Genomic DNA, 14,728 nt, shown 5'->3' with positions numbered 1-14,728 from the left:
GGTGGTGAGTGAGTTAGCATTAGAAGCACATGACACATAACATAGAACACAAAACAGAACCTTACTTTCCACTTCCATCCTCTTAACATGAAATGAGACACAGAAGAGAACTTGGTTGACGGAATCAAACATTCAAACCCAAACAACCCACCTTGTAGATCCGCACGCACAGGTCAGCTTCAATTCTTGTTCAATTCTCTTTCTTTTCTCTTCTTTTCGTTTCTTTTCCACCTTCTTAGGGTTTCTTTTCCCCGCAAGACACCTTCCCAGATCTCCTTTCCCCCTGTTTCCTAAACCTTGATAAATAACATCAACAGTGAACGATTGTGTTCGTTTGTTGGGATTCTAAATTTGAAGCGTCGGAATGGAGGGAAGTGGCGGTGGTGCTGCTCCGTCGTCTGCGCCGGTGAAGCAATATCTGCAGGAGTTCTCTAAGCTGTTTCAGTATTATCTGGACAAATCTACCCCTCATTCCGCCTACAGATGGATTGGGACATTGGTCATGGCATCCATCTACGTCTTGCGTATTGTTTACGTTCAGGGGTTTTACGTTGTCTCTTACGGCCTCGGAATCTACCTCCTCAATCTCTTGATTGGTTTTCTATCCCCTTTGGTTGATCCAGAGCTCGATCCCTCCAACTCCCCTTTGCTTCCCACCAAAGGATCCGATGAGTTCAAACCCTTCATTCGCCGCCTCCCTGAGTTTAAGTTCTGGTAACTTTCCACGCACACTCTTTCTAATTTTTATTTTAAGTTATGCTAATTCAGGATTTTTATTTTTTTTCGTATCCCTGGATTTGTAATTGCATCATAAACGATAGTTTATAGTCCAGTTTGTAACTGCCTGAGTTTACCATGTTGCACTTACACGGAGAGGAAATAGGAAGATGAAGGGAATTAAACTTAGGGTTCTATTGGAAGAGTTTCTCCATAAGGAATGTATGAAAGAGGAATAGAAAGAAAAGATAATGACATAAGTTTCTCTATGAGGTGTGATTAACTTATGTAAAAGTCAAGATTTAGGGCTAATGTATAAGAACTTTTAGGCATTAAGTTGTATATAAGTTAATTATAGATTATGAAAGAATGAATTTATTTTTTCTTTTTATTTTTCTCATCTCGAAGCTTTTATTGAAAAACTCATCTTAAAATTAGCTTATGTAATCTCGAAGCTTTTATTGAAAAACTTATCTTAAAATTAGATTGTGTAATAATAAACTAATTCTCAGTAATCACTTAGAAGAAAATTAGATGATAAGATGAATTAAGGGCCGGTTTGGATAAAATATTCCGTAAATACTTCTAAAAGAAGAAAATATGAAATATGTTTATGCAAAAACTAAAGTTAGCTTATTTGTATCTTAAGTTGTAAAATTTTCTCGTATTAGTTTATCCAAAATATAATTTCTAACCAATGCATGAACTGATTTGAGTTTGTGGAAACATTTACTTCATATTTTTTTTTATTAAAAGTGTTAATAGAGAAATATATCCACCAAAAAAGTCGTTAGTTTCTCCTGTAATTAAAATCAGTTTTTGGAATAAATTGATGCGTATAAATGAGAAAGTTCTAAACTATTTATGTGGGAAACTTAATTCCTTTTATCGTAATTTCTTTTTCTGAAGTACTTTCTGGTAGTTATCTAACTGGTGTCTAAATTGGAAGTGATTTGGGTGGTGTAAGTTCATTTGTATCTGTAAGTTCTTTATTTACTGAAAGTGGTTGTTGTTTTTCATGCGTGTGAATTTTGTAATGGGTGTAGGTATTCTTTCACCAAGGCTCTCTGCATAGCGTTTGTGATGACCTTCTTTTCCCCGTTTGATGTTCCTGTCTTTTGGCCTATATTACTCTGTTACTGGTTTGTTCTCTTTGTCCTTACAATGAGGCGCCAAGTTGCACACATGATCAAATACAAATATATCCCATTTAACTTGGGGAAGCAGGTTGGTCTTATTCTTAGATTTCCCTTCCATAGTTTATTTGTACAATTGTTAGTATTTCTTTTGTAACTTCAGTGCAGCAAAAGATTTGTTTTTATATTTGTGTCCTTTCTTCCTGAAACATAACACTGTTTCTTTTAATATTTGGCAGAAGTATACTGGTAAGAAATCTTCTGCAGGTAGCAGTGGCTCTCGAGCAGACTGAAAAACTTTGCTCTCACAATGAGGATCTACTTTGTTAGGTTTTCTGAACAATCAGGCTAGTTAATTCCCCCACCTCCACTTTTTTTTTTTTGAAAGAATTTGTATTTAGGGTATTATGGATGCGTATGCATTATGCAGTGCAGAAAATCTTGTTGCCCACTATTTATTATATTACACATGAAGACGTGCTGATATTGGTACACATGTATTGATTGGATTTCTTGTAAATCTCATCTTGTATTCTTGAATTTGTGATACTAGAATTTTTCCATTACTGGTTCTGCCTCATATTAAGGCAAAGTTCATCTGTCGCTTTAGGCTTTCTGTCTGCCCCAGACATATCGTTAAGATTAGATAGGATGTTGAATTGAACACCCCATCACCGAAAGTAGAGAGATTGGTGGATAAGTTCAGGTTTCCACTAATGTGTCTATTAAAGTGCGTCAAAATCTGGGCCCATTCCTTAGGATGTTATTGATAAGCTGTCTAGACATTGCATTTGATTTGTGACTATGGGACGTTTTGCATTTCCATTTCCATTTTGATGGAAGAAAAAGACCTTAATAAAGAAAGTCATTCAGGTTTCTTTTCTGGAAATTAGTCATCAGCAAAATTTGTGGACACTGTACTAATGACATGGCCTTACCAAGATGGTGGCTCCTGAAACTTCCTTTCAGGTCTGGTGAAAATTGCACACCAGCAGCGAAAGAAAAAAAAAACTCTAGATACCATGTACATAATGATTGTATTTCATTTATTTATTTTATTTTATTAATTATTTTAAAAAATAAAAATCCTTGGAATTGAATTTTGACTTATTTTGTAAAACGAAAAAGTAAAAATCATGGTCATAATTCAATTCCCCGCGATGCAAACGAAAAAGTAAATATTTGCACGAAAAGTGTTGTCAGTGGAAAATTCACATATTGATATATTAAAGGTTCATCCACATAAGTATGACTGTACCCCACATGCATGGGAGAGGCATATGCTGAAGGGAAAATTGTGTTAGAGGTTTTTTCATATTTTGGTGTGACTTCACCAACCAAGATATGAGAGTTGCGTTGAAAAGTTTATTTTGATTAAGAGATAACAAACCCTTGTTTATGCATACTTTTCTACCAAATTTAGAAAAACTATTCATAGAAGTTACAACTCTAAATGCATGCTAACTAATTTTATAGGTCTCCAAAATAAACAATGCTTATAACTTAGTTTATGGTTATTTTTCTATTGCTTGGTATACTATAAATAGAATTACATTTTAAAATATTAATTTTCTTATTTGACGGCTAAAATAAATATCTTAAATTTTTATGTTATATGGTCTCAATATTAAAAAGATCCAAGGGGAAAATGACTGACAGTGGTGTATGGTGAAAATTTTTATATTTCGCAATATCTAGAGGCACTGATATGTACATGCTAAAAATATATGAATAAGACATCAAAACCTTTTTTTTCTTATTAAAATTGTTATATATTTTTTGTATTGAAAAGTCTGAAGTTAAATATCTGTTGGAGAGATAAAATGTGATGTTAACTAGTAGGAAATATACTGACACCCATAAAAAAAATCATTTAATATTTTCTTTAATCTAATAATAAAATTATGATAATGTGACCTAAATCTGTTTCTTTTTGCAAGCATTGAAATTAAATCGGTGCTTTTATATATACAATTGTCTTTATTTAAAGAATAATAATTTTATCAAGAAAATAAACATAGGAATTAGACTGTATTTCAGATAAATTGATTAAGAATCTCATCTACGGTAGTATATTTCACATCTGGATATAAAGTTGAAGCCTCCACTCCAAATGAAGACTCAATTTCAAAGTTAGTATGGTCTCCCTTTACATAAGAAGCATGATCGATTGATAGGATCGTATTCACGGGTGGCGAGGACTCTACAAAAGAACAAAAAGAAAAAGTTATTATCACTACTAAATCTAACTATACTTGAATAATAATCCTCACTTACTAACCTTGAATTTGCTTTAGTACTTGTTCCTCTGAAACATAGATTCTTTCAAGAGTTTTACCTATCTTTGTTTCCCACAGAGTGACAAGCTCATTAAATGATAAGGTATTATTGGGAGGTCGAAGGTAGAGAATTTTGTTCAAAGTTCTGGGATCATCCACTGAATTGATTGTGTAAGTAGCAACATCCTCTTCTTTATTAAAAACAACTGTTGATGCAACAGAAGTTAACAGGTAGACAATTAATATTAATGCATTAATTGTTATGTCATGACATTGTACCTTTGGGATTTCCATCTCCGAGGATAATAACTTTGTCTCTGGGAGGAGTTGTTGCTCCAAGTTGTGAAAAATTGGGTAGGAAGATACCAGCAAAAAAATTGTTGGACACACAAGTGTAGGGAATTCCTTCTGCCTCAATGCTTCGACGAACTTTTACCTTTTGTGCAAACTTAGATTTCACTGGCTCACCTACGTGTGTTCGATCTACATCCATTCCAAACTCAGAGGGATAGAATTTCTGTATGAGTGCATGTGCTGTATTTCATAATTTAAAACTATACACCGAAAGGGGAAAACAAGAAGAAGAAGAAGAAGAAGAAAGAAGAATACCTTAACATTTCCAGCTTCTTTAATTGCAGAAATGATCTTATCTTGGTCCGCTAGCTGGAATTGGCCTACGGTGGAGATCACCACATCCACTTGCTTTATGGCATTCACCAAACTTTGGTGATCACATAGATCTCCCTGAACATAATAAATATAATTAAGGTCAAACTCTTTTTCATAAGGAAAACAAAAACCATGGAGAAATGATTGAGGATTTATGTTGTTAACTTACCTTAACAAGATTGACACCGAGGCTTTTGAATTTGTCGATTAGAGAGGATTTTGCAGGGTTTGAAAGTGTGGATTCCCTCACCAAAACAAAGGTTGGGTGGCCAGCTTTGGCACTCGCTTCCACGATGAACTTTCCGATGTAACCGGTGCCTCCGATCAATAGAATCCTGCTCTTGCTGTTCCCTGCCATTGCTCAGGTTCTTCTTCTTACAACAAAAACCGAGTCCCACATCGATCACGCTATTTGTGATCTTTTATAAATATCGCTTTCACGTTATGTGTGGGCCACATCACATCACTCATTGTTTCAAAAGTGAGATTCATTCTAATCATAAATACAAGATAATAATTTATAGTAATGTTAAATTTAGTTATAATTAGCATCTAAAATAAGAGAAAATCAGGGGGAGTGGTTTTGAGAATGGAGACGGTAATGGAAGATGAAGAATACAACTACAGAGAAGTGAAACTTCCGTCTCTGCTTCCGGTGGCGCCGGAGCCGGAGTTGGAGAGGGAAACCGGGGAAAGGAGAAGAGGAAGGGACATAATCATAGCCATAGATCATGGCCTCAACAGCAAACACGCTTTCGATTGGGCTCTCGTTCATTTTTGTAGGCTCGCTGATACTATCCATCTCGTTCACGTCGTTTCCGGTTTCTACCTTTACTTTTTTCATTTCTTTTTCCCTTTCAATCTGGAAATGGATAATTAGGGTTTTTTTTCTTTGATTTTTTTGCAGATTTGAAGATGAATGATTATTATGAGATAAGCCAGGGGCTGATGGAGAAATTGGCTGTTGAGGCTTTTCAAGTAGCAATGGTTTGCATCTCCTTTTCTTTTCAAGACTTTGATTCCAATCGTGCATTAGTTGTACAAAATAATTGTTGATATTGTTAATTGCAAAACAAACGAAATTCATTTTTGTGAAAGCAATTTTATGATTGATCTCAATAGATGATAAAATGCAGGTGAAAACTGTAGCGAGGATTGTGGAAGGTGATCCAGGAAAAATAATTTGCCAGGAAGCAGAGAGGATCAAACCTGCAGCCGTAATTTTGGGGACCAGAGGCAGAGGCTTCTTGCAAAGGTTTGCTTTGACTCTCTCTGTATCTATCTATATCTCAATCATGATGCATTTATGATTGAACTGAAGCATCATCTTGTGATTGTGATTTTCTTCAGTGTGCTACAGGGAAGTGTTGGGGTGTACTGCTTGCACCACTGTAAAGCAGCACCTATTGTGATTGTTCCTGGTAAAGGTTTGCTTTCGTTACCTTACTCTTCTTTTTTCAACATTTTCTTACAGCTGATTTTTTAAGCATTTTCGTTTCTTTGATCCACAGATGCTGGAGACGAGTCAATAGTCTAGTTACCAGTGGAATTAACTTGTAAAATACTTGTTATGTATATCGTCTTTCGTTTACCCTGTATCTATAGGTGTGGAGATTGTTATCTTTCTTTTTCTTCCTATCCTTGTTTTAATAAATCAGATTTCAATCGTTCCAATTTTCTTGATCATTTTGACCATTCTGGAATGGTTCTTCTTCGGGATGAAGATAACTATTCGACTTCTCCGGAACGAAAGAGTCCAGGGTCTGTGCTCCTCCACCTTCGAATTCTCTTCTTCCCTTTCGCCTTCTAAATTAACAATACAAATTAAAAATTGTTTCATAAAATATTTAATCATGGTTGAGACATGCAAAACTATTTTAGAAAATTTATTTTAATGGTTATTGCTCTTGGTAATTAAGCTCCTTAAGATCGTGAATCTTTAAATTCAAAAGTACTAATCTAAGGTTACCCTATATGTTCAAGGTCCTTAGTTATAATTGTGCTGCACTTTTCTTCAGTGGTTGAATGACAGAGAAGGAGAAACAACGGCGGCTGAAGAGATGGCTTTGTGTTGGAGAATTTTCTTTTCAAAAAGGAATATTCTCGGAGGTGTATTTAACAATTGCCTTTTCTTATCAGTTGAAAGCCCAATCAAATTGGGCTCACAATACCACACAATGAAGCCTGTTTTCGTAAAGACTATTCGAGGAGCATTGTATGCACGCTTCTCCTTACACTTTCAACACTTCTTCTGTATTTCCAAAAGTTACAATTATGCCCTTCATTAAGATATAACTGAAAGTGGGTAGTGCGTCGCCAACTTCTGCACCCCCAAATAGTATTTCTTCTCCCGTTTGTCTATGTGTCTCACTGTGCCTTCATTTAAAATTTCTCAGTTTCATTCTCGTTTCATTCTCGTGTGGTCCCTGACGTCCCTGAGCTTTCATTTTTGCGTGCTTCATTCTTTCATTGTCTGGTGGTGGTGGTCCCTCTTTGGAGGTTTGTATCACTTTCATTCATTTTCTTTTAAGTTTATTCTCTCAGTGTCGTCTCAGTGTCTGTGCTTGTGGTGGTTGAAGGTTATGTATTTCTTGGTTGTTTGAAGAAAGGTGTTATTGTGAGTAACCTGCATCCTTTTATCTTCTCTCCAAGTGTGGTAGCTGAACTTTTTTTTTCTGTTTATGATGTGAAACGGAATTTGTATTCCGTTCCAGAAACTATGAAACAGCTTTCACATTCTGTTTCAAGAAAACAACACATAATCTTTTATGAAACAGATTCCGGCATCTGTTTCACACTTTTAGGAAACAGATCACATAAGTTGTTTCGGGAAAAATTTAAAGTTTTGTGGGAATACGAATTCCGTTTCACAAAATTGTGAAACGGATTCTGTAATCCGTTTCAAAAGAAATGCGAATTTTTTTCTGAAACGGATTACAGAATCCGTTTCACAATTTTGTGAAACGGAATTCGTATTCCGTTTCCCACAAAATTTTTATTTTTTCCCGAAACAGCTTACGTAATTCGTTTCCTTGCGGAGCATGTGACGGAGGAGGGCGTAGGTGTCGTGGAAGAGGCGGTTGTGGCAGAGGGATTTGAGGAGGGCGTTGTAGAGCGGGAGGGTTTGGGGGCAGTTGAGGATGGCGGCCTTGTTGAAGACCTCGACGGCCTGGTCGATGTGGCGGTGGTGGCCGTAGGCGTCGATGAGGATGGCGACGGCGGCAGGGGAGAGGGAGAGACAGTGGTGGAGGGTGACTTGACGGATGAGGGACCACATGGTTTGATAGTTGTTGGCGTGGGCGAGGGTGATGACGATTTGTTCGAACTCGAGGGAGGTGGGGATGTAGGTGGGGTGTGATCGGGCCCAGTTGAAGAAACAGAGGGAGGGCGTGGGGGCGGTGGAGCACACGCGAAGAACACGGAATACTAGCTCCGAGGTGACGTGGATGCGAAGCTTGTTGAGGGTGTGTTCCAGGTAGAAGTCGCGGTGCACGATGTTGGAGACGTGGTGAATCACCGCGAAGTACTCGTCCTGGGCTGACGTGTTCTCTCTTCTTTATACCTCTCTAACCATTCTTTCTTTTTCCATTTCACACACATACTGCTCCAAATCAAGATTCACTCCTTAATTACATTCAACAACTGCTAAAACGGATTTCACGAAAAACCAACAAAAAAAACTTAAATGGATTCTAAAATCCGTTTCAGCGTCGTCCTACACGGATTCCATAATCCGTTTCTGTAAAAATAAAAAAAAGGAAACGGAATGTGTATTCCGTTTCATCGTCCTCTGACACGGATTCCACATTCCGTTTCAGTACAATTCAAAAAAAAATAAACGAAATGTGTATTCTGTTTCATCGTCCTCCGACACGGATTCCACAATCCGTGCAGAAAATCAGATTCTTGCTTTATTGGGATTTGTTTTGGGGGTGCAGAGCGTCAGGCGTTTTTGGGGTGCAGGGGTATGCGGTCAAAAAACACAATAACTTTTATTTTTTACCATGGACAAATATGAAAATAAATCTGATTTTGGGAGTACAGAAAAGATTCTTGGAGGTGTAGGGAGAAGCCCTCCATTGTATTTGTAGCTTAGTTTCTATCATATAGGACGAATGATTCAGATATAGGAAATTTTTAATAATATAATATTCATAAAATACTTAACTGTAGTGGAGTCATGTAAAAATATTTTAGAAATTTTGAAAAAACAAAAAAGTTAATAGGAAAATATTTTAAGTTGTAAAAGTCCTGGCAAGATTGATCTTGACATCACAAAGTCATTGGAATTTTGTTGTCGTGACTTCAAAATTGCTACTTCAATTCTGCAATTTTGATCAGAAAGCTTATAAATGTTAGGATAAACCCTAATATCTAACTAATTAAACCTAATTCCTAACTAATAACAAATTATATTAAGATTAGACCAAACATTGTTCTAAATAAAGGAAAGATAAGATGACTGCAGCTGTATGTACCGAAAAAGGTAAGCATATAAAGCAATTATCACTTTCCATTTTTTTTTCTATTATTTTGCTTTCTTTTATAAATTAAACACACTCCAAAGGTAATAAAATTTCGAGCAAAAGAACATGTGATTTGAAACAAATAAATTGGAAGTTTGGTGTAGAAAGGTTTGAAAAGAAATAAAAGGAACACTCTAATTTATTATTTAGACGTGAATTATTGTCTCGTTTTTAGTTTCTTATTTTATCTATTTTGGTATCTCTATAACGTCAAGGAAAAAGGTTAAATTATTTTTTTCTTTTAATTTTTTATTAATCCGATTTATTGAGTAAAACGTATAATAATTTGGGGAATTTGCATACATTTTCCGATATATATATATATATATATATATATATATATATATATATGTATGTGTGTGTGTGTTTTTGTACTTACATATTAGCCGCTCATGATATCTTTTCTTCAAAGAATAATGGTTGAATCTTGTTACGAATTCAATCATGCTATATCGTTTAAATAAATTAAAAACAAATGTTGGTTTAAAATAATTTAAAAGTATATATATATATATATATATATATATATATATATAAGGTTTTAATAAAATTAAGCAAGGTTTCAATAAAGAATATCTCACATTATATATTTAATATAGAGTTGTTAAAATAGTTAACACAACCCGGTTTAACTTGATCCATCATGACTTGGTCATTTAATGAATCAATTCAACTCAATTTAAGCGAACCAAAAAAATTTAAACTCGATCTAATCCACCAGAGATTGTTAGGTTAAATAGATTGACTCTCTGACTCAAAAAATAACTTAAGTAATTTTTAATACAAAACCATATTTTGAAATAAATATAGCATTTGGATGAATGTGATAGAGGTGAATAAAAGTTTGAAAAGTTTGAAAAAGTATTTTGGAGAGGGAATCTTTGTGGGTATTCCTTAGCCTTAATAAGATTAAAAGTGGAGAAGGAGCCCCCATGTGAGTGAAAGGGCAGAGAGTGAGACATAAGATGAGAAACAGTGAAGAGGGGCCACTGAAAGCAAATTCTTATATCATCTCTCCCTATCCGCAGGAACAAAGAATCAACAAAATCTTTGCTATGAATGAGACATTTCCACCATTGTCACTCCAAGATAAATAACAAACCACACTCCCCAATGCAACCAAACATTGAAAACTTCCTTTCATGCCTCTTAATTATTTCGACACCTATATCATATCAACAAACTTACTTATTAAATCCAATTTGACTTCCCCCATTATCATGTCATTCGGATACTTTGGTTTCAATCAAGTTAAAAGAGAAGCAAACACACAAATGATTGAAGTAGGTGCATCACTAATAGTAGTAACAAATTAATTTTAAGTCTAATCCAATCTTATCTAAGTTGATTGTAAACTTTTCTTATCTCTGATCGATGGAAGATTAAAACATAGGAACATGGAAAATTTGATTGAGATTTTGGTCTGGTTCACATGAGAAAGAAACTGAAATGAACAAATGGTAACATATCTACTCCATTTCGCGGGAGTGTCCTTTGTCAATACTGTTCTAAGCATCAGAAAACGGGGGCGAACATGGACACGTGATTAGAAAACGGGCATTTTGGTTGAAATGAATGACAATTGTTTGAAGTAGTTGAGAGACAAAAGACCATTGCAATAAATTTAAGAGATGCAAATGTCTGCTCATCACCCTCTTCTCCACCCCATATTTAGACCTTTGTATTCATCATTCTGTGGCCTCTCTATCACTGTCCCAATCAAGAGGCCCTTATTCTGTCCCCAAAGGCCAAACCCTTCTTTCTTCTGTGTTTTCATTCTGCTTCACCTAACCAAATGGGAGGATGCCCAAGTAACTCTTAATCCAATCATGCACACAAAGGAAACTTCTCTGTAACATCATTTGCTGCTAAAGTCTGTTAAATGCAAATTTATGATAAAATTTATGTCTTTTTTTGGTTTCACAGTATATGTGGTGATGTTGTTACCTTAGATGTGGACTTAACAAAAGGAAGTAGTTCGATATGTGTGTTTTTAATTCATATATGAACAAGAGTATAAAGCTTTTGATCCAATACAGAAGTTATTTTTAACTTAGAACCCATTATGCATGTGAATAAAAGCATATTCTTAACTTGATTAAACACCCACCAAATCCAGCACTGATTTTCGCTTTACCAAAACTTGTGAGTGAATGGAGGGAGATGCAGATTAAAATGGTTGTGCAAAGTGATTAGATTTTTGGTCCCAGATTAGGCTGCGGCTGATCGTTATCGAGCTTTACTTTTTTCTTTTGTTTGGTTTCTTGACTGGGCTATATCATGATTTGATCGTTCAGAGGGTGACTGAAGTTAACAGGTAGTAATAAATTTTATTTATATTATGGAGAAGTTACAAACAATTGATATATGCTATGTACTTGAAAAGAAAACAAAAAGAATCTTGATAAGTTGCAGAAGGAAATAGAAGCTCTAGTCTACATCTCCATCTTTAGATGATTGCCAGCTTCAACCAGTCCTGCAGAGATGTCAAACAAACAACTTTTTCAGAATTTATATTGAATGCTCTAGTATAACTACTTCCAAAGAGTGTAAATATTTCAAGTGGTCTAAAAAAGAAAGATTGCGAAATGACAAGGAGAGACAGGGTCCAATTTGCAATCCCCTAGGCTAAGATGTCATCAAGAAAACGATTCTTCCTGGTCCTGCCCTATTCATCCAACTTGCCCAATAACAACTTAATTGCAAAAAGGGAACCTTGCTTCTTCATCTTCAATATTATCCATTTTATTTCACTGAACACGATTAAGCCTCTAAACAACCTAGTCTCTTTTCCTTTTGTCATGTGATTAATGTCTTATCCTTCTCAGCTAGTACTAAGAAAAGAAGAAGCACATACATGATTAAACAGATCATTTTTTTCACAAAACAAATCTTTATTCTCATTAATGGAAAAGGTCTCAGCGTTTATATGCTGTTATCAACATCAGTGGGGCTTAACGTCTCTATCATGTATTAAAATCCACTATTTTTATCTTTCTACTTTCTGCTTTTAAGATAGCAGGCTAAGGAAAAAGTGATCCCACACGGCACAAAATTTTAGTTACCTGAGGACAAATGAGAAGGGAAAGATGTGGCTCGCACTTGATCAAAATCCAAATTGCAAAGGTTTTGGAAATCACCTTCCCATGTTGAGGAGGGAAGCAATTGCTGCAGCATAAGAAAAATGAGATCAAATTGAGATCATTGAGCAATGTAACAACAAGGAATAGATAAAGAGAGGTGAAACCTACTGTGAAAGAGGACGAGTGAAGATATGTTTCAGGCACCGATACATTCCTTTTTAGCCCCATGTAGGGAGGGTTAATCACCGTGTCTAATCCTCCATACGAAACCATTTGTTGTGGTGAATTAAATTGAACATAGCCAGAGTTCGTCAAATCTGATGACATTCCAATGTTTGGAAAATTCGCAGCACAGGGAAACACCTATAGGATCAGATCAAATATTTCAGAACCGGGAAAACAGAACCAAGACATAAGAAACACTGTAACCGCATAATATTCCTTACCTCTTTTTCAAACAGATCATCAATACTGAGGTCGAGCCTTGGGTTCACCGCAGCTAATTTCATTGACAGAAACTGCAGATGATGATCACATAATATACACAATAAGTTTTTAATATCCACGCAAACGAAGTGGGGTCCAAATGAATTTCGCATAGATCAGTGTGAAAGGAAAAGAGGAAATGCACCACTGGCTCTTACCTCAACCTGTCGTTGAAGAGATTGAACATAGTTGATGATTTCATCAAGCATTCCCGCTTTTCCCGTGATTTTGTTGCAACCAGGTACTAAATCTTGCAAATACTTCATTCTCTCGCTAATTTTTTCCCTTCTAACCTGAGCAAAAAGTTGAGATAGAATACCTACTTTAAAATCCAAGAACCAAAATCCAGACAAAGAAAAACACACCGAACCTTAACGTGGAAATAAAATGTTAATCAGTACTCACTCTTTCAGCTAAGCTATGGCTATCGGTGGCTTGGCCGCGACGTGCTCGCACGTGAATGTAATCAGGCTTTTGATTTTGAACCTCGGATGCTTTGGAATTTTGCTTCGAATTTGAAGTATCTGCACAGGTTTCTCTCTTGTTGCTATGACTCTTGGGGCTCCCTGTGATTTTGGATTGTTCATCGTCGGCACCCACTTTGATCCTCTTGTCTTTCATATCATTTTCTGTAACAAACTAAACAAAAACTCCAACCGTCAGTTTAACACAACAACACTCACAGAATGCACAACACGTTCTCTTCTCTCATCTCTGTTCACACACCTTAGCATTGTGAAGCTTCTCAGGTTTCCTTTTCTTGGAACTCTCTTTCCCAATCGAGGAGCCAGTGGGCCTGGGCTCGGGCTCGGGCTCGGGCTCCACCAAAGCGGGTGGACAACTAAAAGTCCTTAAAATTGAAGAACTTGCATCAAACCCATGAACAGAAGGCTTATTCATCGAGCGAGGTTGAGCCTGAGCCTGAGCCACCACTTCACCAAGCGCACAACCGGAATCAGAAGGATGCAAGAAGGAATCTTGAAGATGAAGAGATGAAGAAGAAGAAGAAGAGAAAAGCGCGTCGAACGCAGAAAAGTAGCCTTGCTCTTCTTGCCACTTCATCCTCGCCCTCTGTCTTTCCCACACTGTCATGTCCCCAGCCAGATTCCCCGACGTGTTCGCACAGTGCAACATTTTCGATTCTTTTGTTTCTTTTTTTACGTTAATTAGGATTACGAAACAAGTAACAGTTATAGGTTGTTGTTGTTGTTGATGTTGTTGAATCGAAACAGAGGATTTTGCAGAGGGCGCGTGGAGAGAAGGCAACACTTTATAGCAAAGCGAAGTAGGGCCCCACACAGGAAGTGAAGGAGAATTAGGAGAAGTGAAAAGAAATGCTTTTATGTTATGTTAGGGTTGGAGTGGAAAAGGGATGGGGTATATATAAAGTGGTGGAATAATATATATAAAAATAAATAAAAAAATAAAAAAAAGGGTGAGTGTGAATTAATTGAAGAGAGACAAGGAGTGGATTAGATTAGAAGTTGAGAAAGAGAGAGCTGTGGGCATTGGACCCTATTGACATGACTGCCACGTGGGCCTGTCTCACCCCTTCCACTCCCTCATATACCCTACTCCTTAACACTAATCACCTACACTTAGTTGATCGATGTGGGACTCTTGATACCAAAAAAACACATAATTACACTTCTCTCTTTCGTTCTTTCATTCTCTTAATGGATGACAAAAGTTGCAAACTCCCGCTCTAACACACAATGAGGTGTTTGAAGGTACAAAACGCAGTACCTTGATGATTAGAAGGTGAAGATTCCTACACCCTGTGTTAGTCCGTTCCAAAGATAGAAAACCCCGTTGGGTAGTTACTTCATCTG

The 14,728-nt window shown here is 36.3% G+C and overlaps 4 protein-coding genes across 12 annotated transcripts; 2 read left to right on the top strand and 2 right to left on the bottom strand.

Moving 5' to 3' along the window:
• The first annotated feature begins 3 nt into the window (after positions 1–3).
• LOC114195983 (protein RER1B-like) lies at positions 4–2,419 on the top strand. 4 transcript variants are annotated; one of them, XM_028086445.1, is made up of 4 exons: positions 4–172; positions 318–714; positions 1,764–1,944; positions 2,093–2,419. In XM_028086445.1, the coding sequence occupies exons 2-4, from the start codon at positions 365–367 to the stop codon at positions 2,144–2,146; spliced, it is 585 nt and encodes a 194-aa protein (XP_027942246.1). In that variant the 5' UTR covers positions 4–172; positions 318–364; the 3' UTR covers positions 2,147–2,419. The 4 variants fall into 4 exon arrangements, with proteins under 4 accessions (XP_027942246.1, XP_027942248.1, XP_027942247.1 ...); XM_028086447.1 differs by having other exon boundaries at positions 29–172; positions 259–714; XM_028086446.1 differs by having other exon boundaries at positions 38–172; positions 271–714.
• A 1,331-nt stretch (positions 2,420–3,750) lies between these two features.
• Positions 3,751–5,259, bottom strand: LOC114196036 (isoflavone reductase homolog PCBER-like). The gene is made up of 5 exons (XM_028086527.1): positions 4,971–5,259; positions 4,742–4,876; positions 4,412–4,649; positions 4,135–4,338; positions 3,751–4,056 (listed from the first exon to the last, which is right to left on the bottom strand). The coding sequence occupies exons 1-5, from the start codon at positions 5,157–5,159 to the stop codon at positions 3,890–3,892; spliced, it is 933 nt and encodes a 310-aa protein (XP_027942328.1). The 5' UTR covers positions 5,160–5,259; the 3' UTR covers positions 3,751–3,889.
• A 28-nt stretch (positions 5,260–5,287) lies between these two features.
• On the top strand, positions 5,288–6,484 carry LOC114196037. Of its 6 annotated transcripts, none has more exons than XM_028086534.1 (5): positions 5,288–5,580; positions 5,709–5,788; positions 5,938–6,056; positions 6,162–6,228; positions 6,313–6,484. In XM_028086534.1, exons 1-4 carry the CDS (start codon positions 5,391–5,393, stop codon positions 6,211–6,213), a joined length of 441 nt encoding a protein of 146 aa, XP_027942335.1. In that variant the 5' UTR covers positions 5,288–5,390; the 3' UTR covers positions 6,214–6,228; positions 6,313–6,484. The 6 variants fall into 6 exon arrangements, with proteins under 6 accessions (XP_027942335.1, XP_027942331.1, XP_027942334.1 ...); XM_028086530.1 differs by having other exon boundaries at positions 5,300–5,580; positions 6,152–6,228; XM_028086533.1 differs by having other exon boundaries at positions 5,308–5,622.
• A 5,148-nt stretch (positions 6,485–11,632) lies between these two features.
• On the bottom strand, positions 11,633–14,257 carry LOC114162414 (transcription factor HBI1-like). The gene is made up of 7 exons (XM_028046285.1): positions 13,623–14,257; positions 13,302–13,535; positions 13,055–13,189; positions 12,857–12,928; positions 12,579–12,773; positions 12,393–12,495; positions 11,633–11,803 (listed from the first exon to the last, which is right to left on the bottom strand). Exons 1-7 carry the CDS (start codon positions 14,028–14,030, stop codon positions 11,763–11,765), a joined length of 1,188 nt encoding a protein of 395 aa, XP_027902086.1. The 5' UTR covers positions 14,031–14,257; the 3' UTR covers positions 11,633–11,762.
• Positions 14,258–14,728: the final 471 nt, after the last annotated feature.

Source organism: Vigna unguiculata, chromosome 9, assembly GCF_004118075.2.
Source record: "Vigna unguiculata cultivar IT97K-499-35 chromosome 9, ASM411807v1, whole genome shotgun sequence".
Classification (NCBI taxonomy): domain Eukaryota; kingdom Viridiplantae; phylum Streptophyta; class Magnoliopsida; order Fabales; family Fabaceae; genus Vigna; species Vigna unguiculata.
This window is presented reverse-complemented; position numbering and strand designations above follow the sequence as displayed.

Coding starts and splice junctions, on each gene's coding strand:
- LOC114162414 (XM_028046285.1), bottom strand. CDS start 14,030: ATGTTGCACTGTGCGAACACGTCGGGGAATCTGGCTGGGGACATGACA. Junction 13,536..13,622: donor AGAAGCTTCACAATGCTAAG/GTGTGTGAACAG, acceptor GTTTTTGTTTAG/TTTGTTACAGAAAATGATAT. Junction 11,804..12,392: donor CCCTTCTCATTTGTCCTCAG/GTAACTAAAATT, acceptor ACATCTCTGCAG/GACTGGTTGAAGCTGGCAAT.
- LOC114196037 (XM_028086528.1), top strand. CDS start 5,391: ATGGAGACGGTAATGGAAGATGAAGAATACAACTACAGAGAAGTGAAA. Junction 5,623..5,708: donor TCTCGTTCACGTCGTTTCCG/GTTTCTACCTTT, acceptor ATTTTTTTGCAG/ATTTGAAGATGAATGATTAT. Junction 6,057..6,151: donor GGCAGAGGCTTCTTGCAAAG/GTTTGCTTTGAC, acceptor GATTTTCTTCAG/TGTGCTACAGGGAAGTGTTG.
- LOC114195983 (XM_028086445.1), top strand. CDS start 365: ATGGAGGGAAGTGGCGGTGGTGCTGCTCCGTCGTCTGCGCCGGTGAAG. Junction 715..1,763: donor CTCCCTGAGTTTAAGTTCTG/GTAACTTTCCAC, acceptor TAATGGGTGTAG/GTATTCTTTCACCAAGGCTC. Junction 1,945..2,092: donor CATTTAACTTGGGGAAGCAG/GTTGGTCTTATT, acceptor AATATTTGGCAG/AAGTATACTGGTAAGAAATC.
- LOC114196036 (XM_028086527.1), bottom strand. CDS start 5,159: ATGGCAGGGAACAGCAAGAGCAGGATTCTATTGATCGGAGGCACCGGT. Junction 4,339..4,411: donor CGGAGATGGAAATCCCAAAG/GTACAATGTCAT, acceptor TTGCATCAACAG/TTGTTTTTAATAAAGAAGAG. Junction 4,057..4,134: donor AGTACTAAAGCAAATTCAAG/GTTAGTAAGTGA, acceptor GTTCTTTTGTAG/AGTCCTCGCCACCCGTGAAT.